Source organism: Quercus suber, unplaced genomic scaffold (assembly GCF_002906115.3).
Source record: "Quercus suber isolate HL8 unplaced genomic scaffold, Cork oak 2.0 scaffold_381, whole genome shotgun sequence".
Taxonomy (NCBI): Eukaryota; Viridiplantae; Streptophyta; class Magnoliopsida; order Fagales; family Fagaceae; genus Quercus; species Quercus suber.
In genome coordinates, this window is record NW_027069833.1 from 692,781 (window position 1) to 708,525 (window position 15,745).

The 15,745-nt window shown below is 35.9% G+C and overlaps 1 protein-coding gene across 3 annotated transcripts; it reads right to left on the reverse strand.

The window, feature by feature from the left end:
• Positions 1 to 1,942: 1,942 nt before the first annotated feature.
• LOC112003332 (cysteine-tryptophan domain-containing zinc finger protein 7) lies at positions 1,943 to 15,264 on the reverse strand. 3 transcript variants are annotated; one of them, XM_065760767.1, is made up of 15 exons: positions 15,082 to 15,264; positions 14,101 to 14,173; positions 13,854 to 13,984; positions 13,324 to 13,725; positions 12,101 to 13,220; positions 11,863 to 11,992; positions 11,331 to 11,764; positions 9,396 to 11,236; positions 9,147 to 9,307; positions 6,965 to 7,125; positions 6,216 to 6,376; positions 3,259 to 4,052; positions 3,016 to 3,176; positions 2,796 to 2,923; positions 1,943 to 2,200 (listed from the first exon to the last, which is right to left on the reverse strand). In XM_065760767.1, the coding sequence occupies exons 1-12, from the start codon at positions 15,241 to 15,243 to the stop codon at positions 3,858 to 3,860; spliced, it is 4,971 nt and encodes a 1,656-aa protein (XP_065616839.1). In that variant the 5' UTR covers positions 15,244 to 15,264; the 3' UTR covers positions 1,943 to 2,200; positions 2,796 to 2,923; positions 3,016 to 3,176; positions 3,259 to 3,857. The 3 variants fall into 3 exon arrangements, with proteins under 3 accessions (XP_065616839.1, XP_023891296.1, XP_023891288.1); XM_024035528.2 differs by having other exon boundaries at positions 9,396 to 10,270; positions 10,352 to 11,236; positions 11,863 to 13,220; XM_024035520.2 differs by having other exon boundaries at positions 11,863 to 13,220.
• Positions 15,265 to 15,745: the final 481 nt, after the last annotated feature.

Sequence of the window (15,745 nt, forward strand, 5' to 3'; positions counted from 1 at the left end):
TGTAGCAATTAGCCATCCGGGGTTCAACCCGGATTGAGGCCACTGGATATATCCGAGATGACTTGATGCTATGCTATGCAGGAATAAAGATCAGTGCAAGAAATCTGGCTGTTGTACTTTGAAAGCCTGCTGCTCTGATGCTGCTTTCAGATGAAGGATTTGAAAAGTACTCAAAATTCTTCATCCAGACACAGGCTTGTTTGGTATCTAACCATCCATAGAATAAAAATCACACAGCACTATTGTGATTCTTGGTCCGTCGAATGACCCAAACTAAATTACATATAAAAACAAAAATCAACACTACAGCGTTGTTATGCAAGCCCTTAATAATTACCCTTTGTTAAAGAAATTATACTGCTATAAAGGTTTTTCACAAGACCTGGAAGAAGATTTATGCAGCAAAAAGGCGACTGGAAGAACAAAATAGGAACAAGTAGTGGAGACAACAGTAACTAGTATTGTTCAAAATGATGTGGAAATTATGATTTAAAAAGTGTTGTGAAAATACATGTTTGAAGTACTTGTAATGCAAAAAATGTATTTGCATTTTATTTTATTAATATTTATTAGAGGAAAGAGAATTTTCCACTCTATTTCCGGTTAGTCTTCTTTGGTTCTGTTTCTACCTCTTCAGAAAATTTCTTCCTCTTGAAAAAAAAAAAAAAAAAACCACAATCATTTGCTAAAAAAAAAACCTAGGAACCCACTCTCATTACTCTTCTTAAAAATTAACGAATCCTTTGCCAAAAAAAAAAAAGAAAGAAAAAAAAGAAAAAGAAAAAAAGGAAGAGAGATCGTGAGAGAGAAAGAGATGAAGAAATTTAGGTTTGTGTATTTTGCAATCGGTGATGTTGGATTTTCTTTGATCTACTTTGGCTTTTCCCTATGATTTTGCAATGATTTGGAGAGAGAGAGAGATGAAGAAATCTGAAAGTGAAGAGAGAATTTTCCATACGATTTTGTTATGATTTGAAGAGAGAGAGAGAGAGAGAGAGAGAGAGAGAGATGAGATGAGAAGTAATGGAGGCGAAGAGAGAGATAAAGAATTCTGAAAGTGAAGAGAGAAGGAAGCGTGAAAGAGAAGGGAGAAAGAAAAAAAAAAAAAAAAAAGAAGAAGAAAAGATGAGGTGTGCGGCATCAGTGTGTGAGAGAGAGAATTATAGTTATGTCTTATCAAGCGAGTTCTACACTTTTCTAGATATTTACAAAAATGCCATTGAACAATGTTATTTGAAAACTAAAAGTTTGTATGAATGTGTTCTCTGAATACAGTGTTTAAATACCCTAAATTGAGAATCGTGACTCAAACATTCCTAAAAAAACACTGCTACCAAACACTTTTTTTTTAGGCCCACAGTTTTCAATGTTTAGGCACCCTGTTTGGTAAGCTATTCCACACAACAATTTTCAGTGTTTAAACATTGAAAACTATTGTTTGGAATCACTTTTACTAAACAGGCCCTAAGCACTCGGAAGTTGGTTCTTAATATCCTAACCAAGCCACTTGTCAGGGCAAAGAATATGGGGAAAGGAAACATTCAAAACTCAATCTTAAACCCCAATGAGCAATAATAAGGATAAAGTTCAGACAGTTTTTTAAGGGTAGTGTTCCTTGGGTTTCCCAATTAAATTCTGCATTGGCCAATATACCACAATTGTATTTAATTGTCCTAAGGGAAAGATAGCACGTTATGTGTTGTATTGGGTAATACAGTCATATAGTTAAATTTTATTGGAAAAAAAATAAGGTACAACACCGAAATAGTTTGAATTTTGCCCGAGCAATAATATCTTCCACCCCTTCTGTTCTGTGGCACATCCCCCTCTTCCAAGAACAGAAGAAAAAAGACGGAGAAAGGAAAAGTATAACAGGTTTTGTGCTTGTTTAACCTTCACAGCCCTTAATCATGTCGTTAGTCAAGGAAAATTATTGAAAAAATTCGAACAAAAAAAGATTTCAAAATTTTATTATGAAGAATTGAATAGATGTTGCTACAATTGTACAGGCGTAAGAATACGTACTTGGTAAGCAGGTATGGAGGGGTCAAAAATCTCATCCGTTTACAGCGCAACTAGAAATAAAAAAAGAAAAACTATACTGGATTTTGTCTAGGGGATCAAAAAGGCAAGTTCTCCACTGCAGTCGGTAACCCATTAGCCATCCGTGATGCCACTGTGGCTGCCCCAATTGCTTAACCTACAACCAAAAAAAATGCAATTAAGTAGCAATCAAGCTAACTCTTAATGCATAAAAATAGAAGACCCAATACAACATATTAACCACCAGCCTATTCCCACAACTGCTAGTTATAATTATGGATCAGGATTAGAAATATTTTTAAACATATGGTGGATGTCTTAGTATCTTGAGCATGCACCAACACAAGCCACTTTTTACCATTGGACACATGACCATCCCTTGCTTCTAAGAACGCTATCAGTTGTGATGCCAGAATGTTTTAAACACTACCAGACAGTAAGACTCAGCATAAAGTGTGTTGGCTTCGGTTTCAATACTAGACAGTAACTCCAGAAGAATTTCTCTCATGGATGGTTAAAAAAAGACGTACACTATATCAAGCTTTCAAGAGAGTGGCGGCCTCATGAATAAATGCTGGCTCATGAATAAATATTATAATATCATTAAGAAATTAGAAGTACCATATTACGCTCGCTAATACATACCTTTCTTGACACTAATCCATTGGGAGGAAATTACCATTTCACTGACATATAAATTGAAGTTCTATATCTCCATTTAGTTTAATGAGGTAGTGTAATGAGTAACTTACCTGTAAGATGCAAATGTGCTATAACTGATGTTAAGGAATTACACTCTCTCCGCCCTTCTGAAAAAAAAGCTTAAGCTATTCCTGGTATGAACATAAATCAATGGTTCGCATATTTACATGGACAGCCTCTGTCAATCGAGAAAAAATGAGTTAGAGGTGAATGTAGAGCAGTATGGTCAAATCATATAAATTTTTTTTTTCAAATCAGAGTGCCACAAACCTTTAAGGAAAATAATCTGGAAATACTGTTCTGGTAGTTTACACGGTTATTACTGTAATTTACTTTCTGCTATAATTTTTTTCTGACTTATTCTTGCTTGTATCTATCAATAACAAAGAGAAACTTGTTCCCACCTACAATAAGAAACTATTGAAGACCACCTGCACATATGAAAATAATCAAGTCAGAAAGAAACAAAAAATTGATGGAAAAGAAAGGAGTGATGTAAATAAAGTAGCCTACCTGAGACTGCCATTTCTTTTATGCTCTTTACATAATTTTTGAAGTGTCTGCAGGTAAACCAATATTGCAAAGTTCATGCACATGCTGGCAGCTCATCCTTAAGTTGTCTCCAAATAAAGTAAATATCAAATTGACAGGGCAGAAAAACTAAATCTTCCTTAAAGAAGAGAGAAGTCCAATAGATTGCAAGTTCCGGTATAAAAATTCAAATACCCCACAGCTATTATATCTTGAACCACAATCCCCAAGGCTCATATCCACATACATCTAAAATCTCAGAATCGTTTTGGCCAAAGATTTAATTGGTAACAGATCACTCTTCCTCAATTCGTCCCTTGTTCAATTCTGAAAGCAGATGCAGCCCCTTAAAAATACATTGAAGATGCCATTATTCATCTTGTATTTCAAACATGTACAGAGAGCACTAACGTCACAAGTTGGTGATGACCAGCCTCTCAACAGAACTATCATGCAGTGTGGCAGAGAGATCCAGGTCAACCCTCTTTTCTTTTGTTCCTTAAAGGCTTATAAACAGGATATACAAACCCAAATAACTTTCTTTCAGGGTCGAATTGTCTCCACAACAACTTTCGATTCCTTCAACGGCTAATGGTTTCCATTGCAAGCTTTACCAAACGTAGTAATCCCTCTACATCATGGAAGTTAAAATCAAGAGCCCTTTTAATGGAAGATATACTCTCCCCATTCTTGGTCTCACCCAAGCTTACATTAGCAGCTGCAAAAGCAATCCGTGATTTCCTTGAGGCTTCCATTGCAAAATTTACATCTTGTGTCTGCATATAATCACATTTATCATGTAATGCTCATATGTAAGATAGTGCATGGTGTAGAACAGAATCCTAGTAGATATAATAGCCATTCTATTATAGGAAAGATCATAAATTATTAATATTTTATACACAATCTGATTCATTAAAAAAAAAAAAAAAACCATTTTGATATGTATGTTATAAGTGTATCATAATGTTAGTCTTATCATATGATACAATGTACACATCTTATGATAGGGTGTATGTTACAAGTGTATCATAATGTTAAGTCTTATCATATGATACAATGTACACATCTTATGATAGGGTGTATGTTACAAGTGTATCATAATGCTAGTCTTATCATATGATTCAATGTACAAATCTTATGATATGGTGTATGTATCAGCCAATTCACTCAACAAGCTTGATTTACATCACTTTTATTCTCCTTTTTTTTAATACTTTAAATTGTTTCTTAAAAAGAATCTAATTTAACTGTTAAAGTTGGGACATTAGAATGTTCATTGTTAGTTGCACATAGGATTTCTAAATTTAATATATACTTAACCGTACAATAAAAAATGGTTGAGAGGTTTCATAAAGGAAAAAAGGTAGAGAAGTGTAAAATTGGAACATGTTGTACATGTTATTATAAGTAGTAGAAGATACATAACATATATTTAAAGAGCAACACATTATAAGTCATTTGATGTTATTAATCCAATGAGTATTATGTCATTGTCATCGTATAGATGTGTTTATAATATATATACACTTGGTTCAAATTACATTTGATGTAACTTTTAGCAATGTTACACCTTTGATTCTTTTTATTGAATTTGTATTTTGAATTTTGAAAAATTCACTGTTGGATTACATTTTCTTCTTACACCCTCCATCCTTGCCAAATTTTAAATTAATCAAAAATCAATAGCTATATCGTCTATAAAATGTTTAATTTTAAAGCTTTTTGTAACTTAAAATTTTGCATGAAATATGAGTTTATGGATTAAATAGTAAATAGCATTTGATTAATTCATACGTTAGCATGCGTGCAAAGAATAAAGAGAAAATGTAATCCAATGGTGGGATTTTCAAAATATTAATCCAATAAAAATTTATTAGGTTGTGTAACATCAAGAAAAAGTTATACACAGTGTAGCTTCATGTTGACACGCACACATGTGTACAGAATTGTGAAAACTGAAATTTTTTAATATTATCTTTAATGAATTATCACATAATTGACAAAAAAAGAGAGTAAAATGTCCAATATGAAGCTCCAAAAGAATATAATAGATGCTAAAAATAATGCGTAAAAGGAGAAGGCAACATGAATATTTTATTTTCATTATATTTGTATATAATTATCTTATAAAAAGAGGGATGGACCTAGGATTTCAAGTTAGGGGGTTGGAGTATAAGGAAAAAAAAAAGTGCTATGTCCACAACATTTTTATAACACTTTCACAACAAATCCTAGATGGTTAGTTGTTACTGTCTCTAATTTGAACCCATTACTAAAATTACTTTTGTTACCCACCAATAATACTTAGTAACAACCTGCCACTGCAGTTTATTTGTTGTTAAAATGTTGTGAAAATGTTGTGAACATAGTATTTCTAAAATAAAAATATTAAAAAATAAGCATCCATATCTTTTGGGCACTGAGGTTTTACATGAGTTTGGGTTGGACTAGATTGGGCTGATGATTTTGGAGGGGAGAGGGGCCAAGGTACACAGAAGAGGGGCCTAAATATATATATATATATATATTGCTGAAAATATGCCTAATATATTTTTTTTTTCATAAGCCCAGGGGGGCCGGGCCCCTCCTGGGTCTTTTTCTGTATAAAAACTAAAAAGATTTAATATTTTATTAATTTTAAATGTGTCTGTGTATCTTTTTTTTTTAATGAATAATTAAAATAATGTGTTTGTGCATCTTACAATACACATGGTAAAAAAAATTAAAATTGATTCTTGATATAATTTATGATTTAAGAACTATAGGCAAGATTAAACTATTAACTTGATCGTGGTTCAGATGCATGTTATGCTGTCCGTCCATGCAGCACTGGGCACATAGTGAACACACACAAAAACAGCAAGATGCTTTTGCATTGAGGATAATGAATATTCTGCAACAATTAAATTTTATACACAAGATTAATGTTAACTTACAAAATTAAGTAATCGTGTGTAGTTGCTACGATTTCGTACAGCAATGACATGGTTTCCAGCAACTTGGGGAGAACCAACACCCTTGGACAAGGTAAGCTTGTCCACTGTGGTTGAGTTGTTTAAGTTGTCCAGATCAGAGGCAGATGAAGAAGGAGACTCACCTGAATAATGGAACAAGAGGAATGACATCAGGCAACGACAAGATGTTACTAAAAGTCTCCTTTAGCATCAGTTCAGTGAAATGTATAATGATTGAAAAAAGCTTGCTAAAGGAATAGAAAACAAGCATTTACATGACAAAAAGAAACCCCGGGGGGGGGGGGGGGGGGGGTTGTAAAATAATAGTGACAGCTACAATTAGAGCAACCCTTGTGGCCCTTGTCACAAGCTCTGTTTTCAAATGTGGAGTTTTAGGGAAGTAAAATAATGCATGTACCACTCCACCAACTAGACAAGCCAAATTTACAAAAAGTATTCTTGCCAAAAGAGAGTGGCTAGCATGTGTGCATTTATCAAATTGGATTTTTCAAGGATATTAGCCATTGGATCATTTATACTACTCTATCATACAGTCACTCTAGTGCATAAAATTGTGTGTGAAATATACTTCAAGTTGTGGAGAGCTTGGGATTTCAAGCTACAAGGAGCTCATAGCACAGTAACTTTAAGACATAAATAATAACCAGCAGACAATTTATTTCCATAAATAACCGACAGCTTTACTAGATCATGACATTTATTTAAATTACCAGAAGGAATCATTTGTAGAGCCGTCTGCAACTCATGGCGATCTCTGCTTGCACTAGCATGTGAGAAATTTATTACCCGCATATAAGCCACCTCCATGCATTTGTAGGCCAGAGAAGCAGTAGCCATGTCTTTGGATTTCTCAAATTCATGGGCACAAAACCTATTTGATATAACAGATAATCAAAAGGACAGCGGCACAAACCCTCCAAATGCCCATCCAAATTCCACAAAAATCAACACATTTAGAACAAGATTAATAGTAAGACAACGAAGTTCCAGATAGCAGCAGCATTATTTGCATCATTCAACTTAAAAAGGCAATAACCAAATGAAAAGACGGTTGAGAAAGCTTCACTAAGAATGAAGATAAACATAGAGATGAATCCCAAATTCTGAGAGACAATATCCTTAGTTTACAATTTCAACATACCCCCAAAACCTCACATCAAACTCCTCCTATATTGGGTCAGGTCCCAAATCTGACCCACAATTGGCATGGTGAGTGAACACATGCAAGGGATACAACTCAAAAGGATGCGGTTCAAAATAACATGAATGACAAGGCTCAATCCATTGAGAATTTTTTTTTAAGGCACAAAAAACTGACAAGAAAAAAGCCATGAACAGTTTTGACAAAGTTTGAGTGATGTCACAATCAAGGGAAGAGCCAGGAGGGGGATTCCAAGGGGAGGAAAAACTATATAAAACAAAGGGTAGGGGAAAAATAGGAAAATAAAGAAACAAGAGCATTATTGAAGATTAAAAAAAAAAAAAAATTACTGTTACCTTTTAAAAGTGATAAAAAGAATTTAATCATCTATTCTTCATCATAAAAATTAGTGTATAAGGAATAAAATATTATATACTAAAATCCAGAAATTAATTACATTTACAAGTAAAACTCTAAAGTTCAAAAGTTTTAGGTGTGTTTACACCGTTTAAAATTGTTATAGTTTGATCATTTTATGAGTTTTAACACTAAGTCACTTGAGCCATACTTGAGGTCTATCTAATTACTAAAATCATTCCAAAATGGGAATTATAAGTGGTTTTTTAATTTTGAAAAATTGCAACACAACTATCATATATAAAAAACCCCTAACAAATCAACACAATATAATGGATACGCTATCATTTATGGGTTTTCTGATATTAAAAATACTGTTTAATATTGTTTTCTGATAATCAATATACCCTTTTTCATCAATTCTGTAAGAGTTAAACCCTTTTGAGCCATTAGAATATCCAGACTCATTTATTCCCTTTGAATAGGGGATGTAGCAATATCTCTTGGATTTATTAGTCTAAGTAGGAGACAATAGACTTTGATGTTATTGATTATTCTTTGATTTAAAGAATCATCCCATCTCAAAGGCATTTTGTTGTCCAAGTTGTTCTTAAGCACCATACATACATGCATGCATATGCATGTGTGTGTTGTGCGCATGTGTATTTGCATATGCCTATGTGCACCTAGAGACATATGTGAGTTATAAATTGCCCCCCTAAAGTCAAATATTAACTCCGCCACTAGTCAATGTTAGAAAAACAGTTAAGTGATAATTTCACTATTTTCTATTAGCTTATGCTTTTGTGACAACTAGTATTTAAGAAAGCGTCCTTAGTTCAAACTTTGTCTCCACTCTACCTCCAAATTAAAGTTTAAAATGCCACATGTTGTGCCTACATATTGAGGGAGAGTCTGGTCCACACATGAAGGGAAGTGTTAATATAATGTTAAAAGTCACCATTTCCTATCAATTTAAGCTTTTGGGATAAATGGTATATTATCAATTACATTGTACTAGGTGGTGGCTTATAAAGCATAGTTAACCCAGGTTGGAATAGGCAATTTTGGGACAAATGTCATTTTATCAGTTACAAAGCATTAGGTTATGTGGCATATAAAACTTAGTTAAGGCAATTTGGAGTAGGTACTTTTGAATTCCCATCTGGGAATGAAAAACAAGTACATACTCATGGTGTTCGAAATTCTATGTCCTGCTGCGAATATGTTTCTTAAACAATGACTGCAAATTGTAACTTTAGTGATCAACATCAGAAAAGGAACACTCCAACCTTCCCCCCCCCCCCCCCTCCCCACACACACACACACAAAAAAAAAAGAAAAGAAAAGATAACCAGTAAATCCCAAATTCCATGCTTTATGTTTTGACTTACTCGCATAGTTTTGCAGTGGAGCTATACACTGGCTTTGATTGAATCATCTCATTATGTTTGGAACTCTCACCGTTGCCAGATTCTAACAAAGAGGCTCCATAAAGAAACTTGAGGGCTGCCTCAAAGTAAAGTCTCGTGCTATCAAGATTTGACCCCGAGTTCTGCAAAAGATAACCAATACTACTAAGTGGGACAGCCTGGACAGGATAATGAGCAGTAATAGCTGAATTGAGCAAGGACAGTAAAAACCTTAAGGCGATCAGCCAAATGCTTTAGATCTTTAGCCTCTTTCAGAGCATTGGTAGCAGCCTGGCTGGAGGAATCTCTTCTAGCTGGACTAGGGGCATCGAGTTCCCTGGCCTTCTGTCCATTGGATGTGGAATGCCTTGAACTGGTACGCTGAGTTCCATTCTGTTGATCAGCCTTTCTTATCTGTTTTTGCAACTTTAATGCATCATCACCTTCAGCAGCATCAACTGTCAAAATATCTGCTCCATTTCCTTTGTGGGACCCAGTTACTGGTCTGGGACAACGATTAAGTGTCTCAATGTGAGGTCCTCCAGTGGGTGGTAATGGTAGTGACTTCCCTCTCCCAGAAGCTAGTCCAACTTGATCAGTTTTATCATAAGGGAACCTCTTCAAAGATCTTTCACCATCAGAGTCTTGCAGATGATTTTGCTTTGTTGTAGACAATGCATCCTGTCTGCATGTAGAATCTACTTTGTTATGTGAACCATCATGCTCTCCAAAATTTAACTGGCTCTCTCTTTTGCTGCTCTCACTTGATAGTTTTCCTGCAGAATCTTTCTTACTGACATATCTGTTATCAGTTTCATCAGACTTGACTCCAAACTTCTCCTGTAACTGGTTTTTACCATCCCTAGGTTTTACTTCATGGAAAGGTGAGTGATCTTGACGGTCACTGAGAGATTCAGAAATCTTGGACTTACCCACTTCAAATTCAGTTTTAGAACTTCGGTTTTTGTCCTTCATCCGTGAAGAGGACCCCTTTCCAGATTTCCTTGGACGAGACTCATTAGCATGAGGATGACTGTTGATCTGTCTTTCTTCATCATGGCATTGATTTGAAGACTGTGGTTTACTAGGATATGGATCATCGTGGCCTAAATTATGGACACCATCATGCATTAAATGGTTGTTTGTGATATCAGGAGAAGGCACAATATCAGCTCTAGCTCTATTACCTGATACGTGATTAGCCACTTTGAATGTTTTATCCTTCCTTTCTGTCCCAGAACGATCACTCCCATCATCTTCACCATCTAAGCATCTTCTTGGACTACCTAGAGCAAAGAGACCAGCATCCTGATGGTCATCTTTCCCCTTGAGACCCCTACTTGCTGATGTAAGCTTATCTGGATTAGAAATTCTCATAGGTGACGAAGAAACTGATTCTACTGGTGAGCCTTTCACTTCCTGGAAGCTGGATTTTGTTTTATGGGAACCGGAAACTTTAGAAGAGCTTGAAGTGGCTGCATTGGAAGGCTGTATAGATCCCAAATCCCTCCTCAAAGAATCCATACCATCCAAGCTTCGCTGAGATAGATTGCTCCCTAGATCTTGCCCAAGTTGCTGGTTCTTTGAATGACTACCTTTTTTGTCTGTTCTACCACTGTCCCTACTTGTACTGGACTCTTTCCCCTCAGACTTAGATACCCTGGCCTTCTTTTCCTTCCTGTAGTCATTTTCTTTGAACTCCTCCTTCACTTTCCTCCTTTTAGCATTTTCTCTAGTATCAGATTTTCCCATTTCCAAGGATCCATTATCCAAGGAAACTGGAAGTTTGTGTTTTGGCTTTTTATTAGAAACATGTACCCTGTCATTTACATCATCCCTTGAGTCCTGATATGAAGAGTGCCCATTATATTGATGCTGATCCTTCTCAGATGATGTAGTAGGAAAACCACTACTTGAGCTAGGACCTGTTTTCCCTGTGGGCTCACTGTGGTCTGACATCCTGTCTTCATCATTAAGATGCATACCTTCACTCTTCAATTTCTTGAAAGCTCTAGAACTATCTTGATCACTATTATCCCTTCTGCTTTTCATCTTTAAATTCTTGGTATCACCTGTGTGCATGTTTTGACAAGAAGTTAATTACATAATAATAAATGATGACAAAGTAGACAACGACAAAAAAACTCCTGGCTTCAAATACAATACCTCCATCATAATAGTTGTCACATACTTTATGGTTCTCTTTATGTTTTTTTACAGGTAAGTCACTGGACTTGCTTAGCTGCTGAAAATCAGGATCTCCCATCAGAGGAGATTGGTTAACATCATTTTGGCTCCTACCTTTCACCAACGCCTGCAAGTTTTTCTCCATCGAGTTTGACAATTGAGAGGGGCCATCTTTATGTGTTGCATCTGATGTTTCTTTTAATCCATCTTTCTTCTTTCCACCAGAGGGCAAATGCAAACCAATATTTTTGTGGTTTTGGTCAGGGTGCCGAACATTAGCAAAGGTTACTCCAGCTAAAGTACCACCAGGATTCCCATGCAGATTAGTTTGACTTTCAGGAGCAACTTGGTACAGTGCGACAAGAGCTTGTGTTGTTTCCGCCTCAGTAAAGGTACACCGATTCATTCCAGGCCTAAAAAAATTTGTAGTAGGTCAAGCACCAGAGAGAGAGAGAGAGAGAGAGAGAGAGAGAGTGTGAGAGAATCAAAATAATAGTGGAATAGAACTTACAGCCAGTCAAGCATGCTACATATCCACTTCTCAGGTAGTTTTTTAGGGTTTCTACCAAGTGGAAGAAGCCGCCATGTTTGACACTTGTCACACATGACCCAAGTGTCTTGATCTATCACTGAAGGAGCCCCTGTTGCAGGAGCTATATCAGAAATGGGCCCATAGGATGGACCTACATTTGAAATTGAAATTGCTTTAGTATAAGCGTCTACTGTTGGCAGCTTCTCAAATTTCCTACCACTCGATCTTTCATCTGATGCATTTTTAATGGCAGTTATGTGATTCTCAATGGCCTCAAAGTCCTTATCTTCAGAAGGCAGTTCCAATGATTCCATTTGGTTATCTTCTTCTTCTGATCCCCCAAACAAATCTCTATATCTATCTCCAGCTCTTTCAAGATCCTTCTGTGATTTGAAGTCTTCCATTTCACTTTTAGATGTCAAATTGTCCACATGAGTGCTCTTTTTTATTTTGGGCGCTGAAGAGGGAACCCTCAAGCTTACTTTTGGAACCTCGGTGGCTACGGTGCCATTACTTTGACTTCCCTTTGATTTCTTCTTACTCCCATTGGAAGGATGCTGCTTCTCAGGAGGCAATCTAATACTGTCTGGTTCATGGACAGTGGCCTTCTGATTAGCCTTCTCCTTGGAAGGATCCGAGAGTTTAGAGTTCAGAGCTTTCCTTCCCTTAGAAACATTTGAATCAGATTTTACAGAGTCGTAACTTTTCTCTCCATTGGAATGGGCAACTTTTTTAGAATATACTGAACTGTCATCAACAGAACTTGCTTTCTTATCTTCCCAAATCTTTCCAGCTGAACCCGCCTTCGACTTCTCAAACCCCCCATCCTCTTGAATGAATGTTGGCCCCAAAGTTTCCTCCTTTGCTGTATTAGAGAAGTCTTTGTTCGTTAGTACTTCGTTATTGGCTTCCCCTAACACATCAGAGTCCCTATCTTTACCTCTTGGTATGTCATCAACAATAGAATTTGAATTAGATAGAAGCGGTAGTTTTAGAGTATTACAAAGAAGTTCCTCATAATTCAATATGTCAACATCATGTTCCTTCCGTAATATAAATCCATTGCCCGTCTGAGCATCTTTACTATCGCCAATCTTCAATTCCACTGGAAAATCATTCCGCTTCATAGAGTTCTTCTTCTTCTCTTCTAACACTGTCCCATCAACCTTTCCAGAATCAGACCCACTTGGTACCATGTTAGAATTTTCCGCACCACCCCTGATCACAGGCATATGTCTATAATCTTTCATAAGCTTTTCCTTCATGGTCAGGTGAATCAGATCATGGGAAAGAGGTGATAATAGTAGATCCCCGTGCACTGGAAAGGATGTCATAATCTGTTTCAACACAATGAAACAAACACATTTTAATTTCTTTCATGCATATTATGGAAAAGAAAGTAGGGATGATAAATTACGGGGAGTCAGGGAGATTATTCACCTGAAGAATACTGGTGGGAGATTCACATGGGATATCTTGAGGCTCTCGGGACATCCCTTCACTTCCTGAAGGGCTGTCATTCAATGACGATGATGGTGAGACATCAAGACCAAGACCACTGTAGATTGCAGCATTTTTTTTTGTTGACAAATTATCAGAACCCACTTTGATTCGAACCTTCAGTGTTTTCTGGTCTGATAAATTGGTAGATTTCTTGTTCTCAATTTCATATCTATGAGTGACATCCTCAGCACGAATCGATGGCATTCCAACATCCTGTTTGACAGAGTCCTTCATTGATGGTGCCTTCAATAAAGGCAATGGTGTGGAACTAGTAGAAGCTGGTACAAGTCTCACAGATTGAGGTGCACTTGAAGAAACTGAAGAGTTTTGATGGCTACCCTGTGTAGTGACTCAAAATTCTTAATTAGAAATTCTCAGATCAACAATGAACCGGTCATAAATTTCTCATTTAAATATATAGTGATTACAAAAATTAAATGGTATAAATCATATGCTTAAAAATCTACCTCCAATAGTGAATTGTTGGGAGATCTAGCTGTGCTGTTGTTCTGAACTTTTGGAGGAGTCCTGGGATGAGACCAAACCGGAGATCGCTGATAGGTAGGTAAAAACGAGCCATACCCTCCAAATTTTGCCCCTGCCACAATTACATAATTCCCAAATTATTGACGTCAGGGGACAATAAAAAATTAATTTCCATCAAGCTTGAGAGAGAGAGAGAGAGAGAGAGAGTTCTGTTTTTCCTTGACTTACCCAAATTCTCCGCAGAAACCCCACCTTCAAAATCCTTTTGAAAATGTCCCAAAACATTTTGAAGTTTCTCACCCTTAAGAAAATAAAGAAGCTACATATTATACGATCCAAAAATACATATGGGAAAAAGAAAAACGAAAGATGAATCAAAAGACAGTGAAACTGGGCTTAACACATCATAAGAGCTTTAGATAGTTTGTAAAACTAGCAGCTATTACATTACTTCCTTAAAGAACTTACACTTCATGACCCTGCAATTAATTAATTCTCTCTAAATCTCAAAATCTATATTCAGAAAGTTCCCATAATGCTGTCAAAGCTTCCACAGATAAATCTCAGTAAGCTTAAATACATATCCCTACAATTCCCTCTTATCTCCTTGTTATAAAGGACAGAACATGGATTTAATGATTCCAACATTCTTAAAGAGTACTCGAAAATACTACTTTCCCAGCTAACCAAAAATTTCATTGGAAAACCATTACTGACGAACTCAACTACTCAAGAGCTAAACCTTATCCTACCATGACCAATTACTTTTGCAGAAGAAGATTAAGTCTTTGCATTTACTGAACAACTTAAACAGCATTGCCATTAAATAAATAAATAAAAGGATACTTCTCTCTATAGTTGATCAAGCTGAATTCACAAAAGCCATATTTGCACTTCAACAAACAAACTCTAAGCTCTCATAATTTCCTATAATTTTCTTTTCCTTTCTTTTTCTGCTCTGACCATAGATTCTTAAATCCAATCACATTAAAAACCAAGCACAATTTAAAGTAACAAAATTGAGTGTCCAAAAAAAAAACCTTAGAAAACAATCAAAGTACACACACAATCCAATCAAAATCTACAGCTTGGATCTAACACTCACCAAATAAAGTCAAACACAACCAAATCTAGTACCTCCAGAACATAACATAAAACAAAATATACCAAAAACTTGTAGGAAGCAAAAGAACATGTAAAAATCCTTACAATGTAAGAGAAAGCAACATCAGGGTCGATGCTTGGATCGTATTCTTCATTGTCGTTTCTGTAAGAACAAGCCTCCCCTTCTTCAAGCTCAGTCTCCTCCATCTCTCTCCCACCACCAAACCTTAACTCTAGCCCCTTCCTTGCATCCCCAACAGAAATCATTCACCAAAAAACAAAAGCAAAAAAAAAAAAAAAAAAAAAAAAAAACAAAAAANTAGCTGAAATCGAATTTCATACTCTCCCTCTCTCTCTCCCTCTCTCTCTCTTCTCTCTCTGGTTTTGGTGTAAACAGCAGCCTTGTTTTTTTATTAATTTAATTTTATTATATATATATTTTTTCACTCTTTCTCTTTGTAGGAAAATTATTTCTACATGGACCGATCTTAGCCAGAATGGACAGAGTAAACAAAGTATATTTGTGGGAATATATTTTTAGGATTACTATTTTGGCCCCCCTCTACTTTTATGTTTTTTTTTTTTTTCAACAGTGTCCTGTCTGAGAATTGTAAGGATTTGATAACATTAACCGCTTTCTATGGCGCGTGTTGCACGCGCTATTATTACTCCTATTTGTTTGGGCTAGAGGATAATCGATAATTAAAAGCTGGTATAAATGCAAGATTCTTAGACTCTGGGAGTATATGATTAGATGGTAAAATTTCTT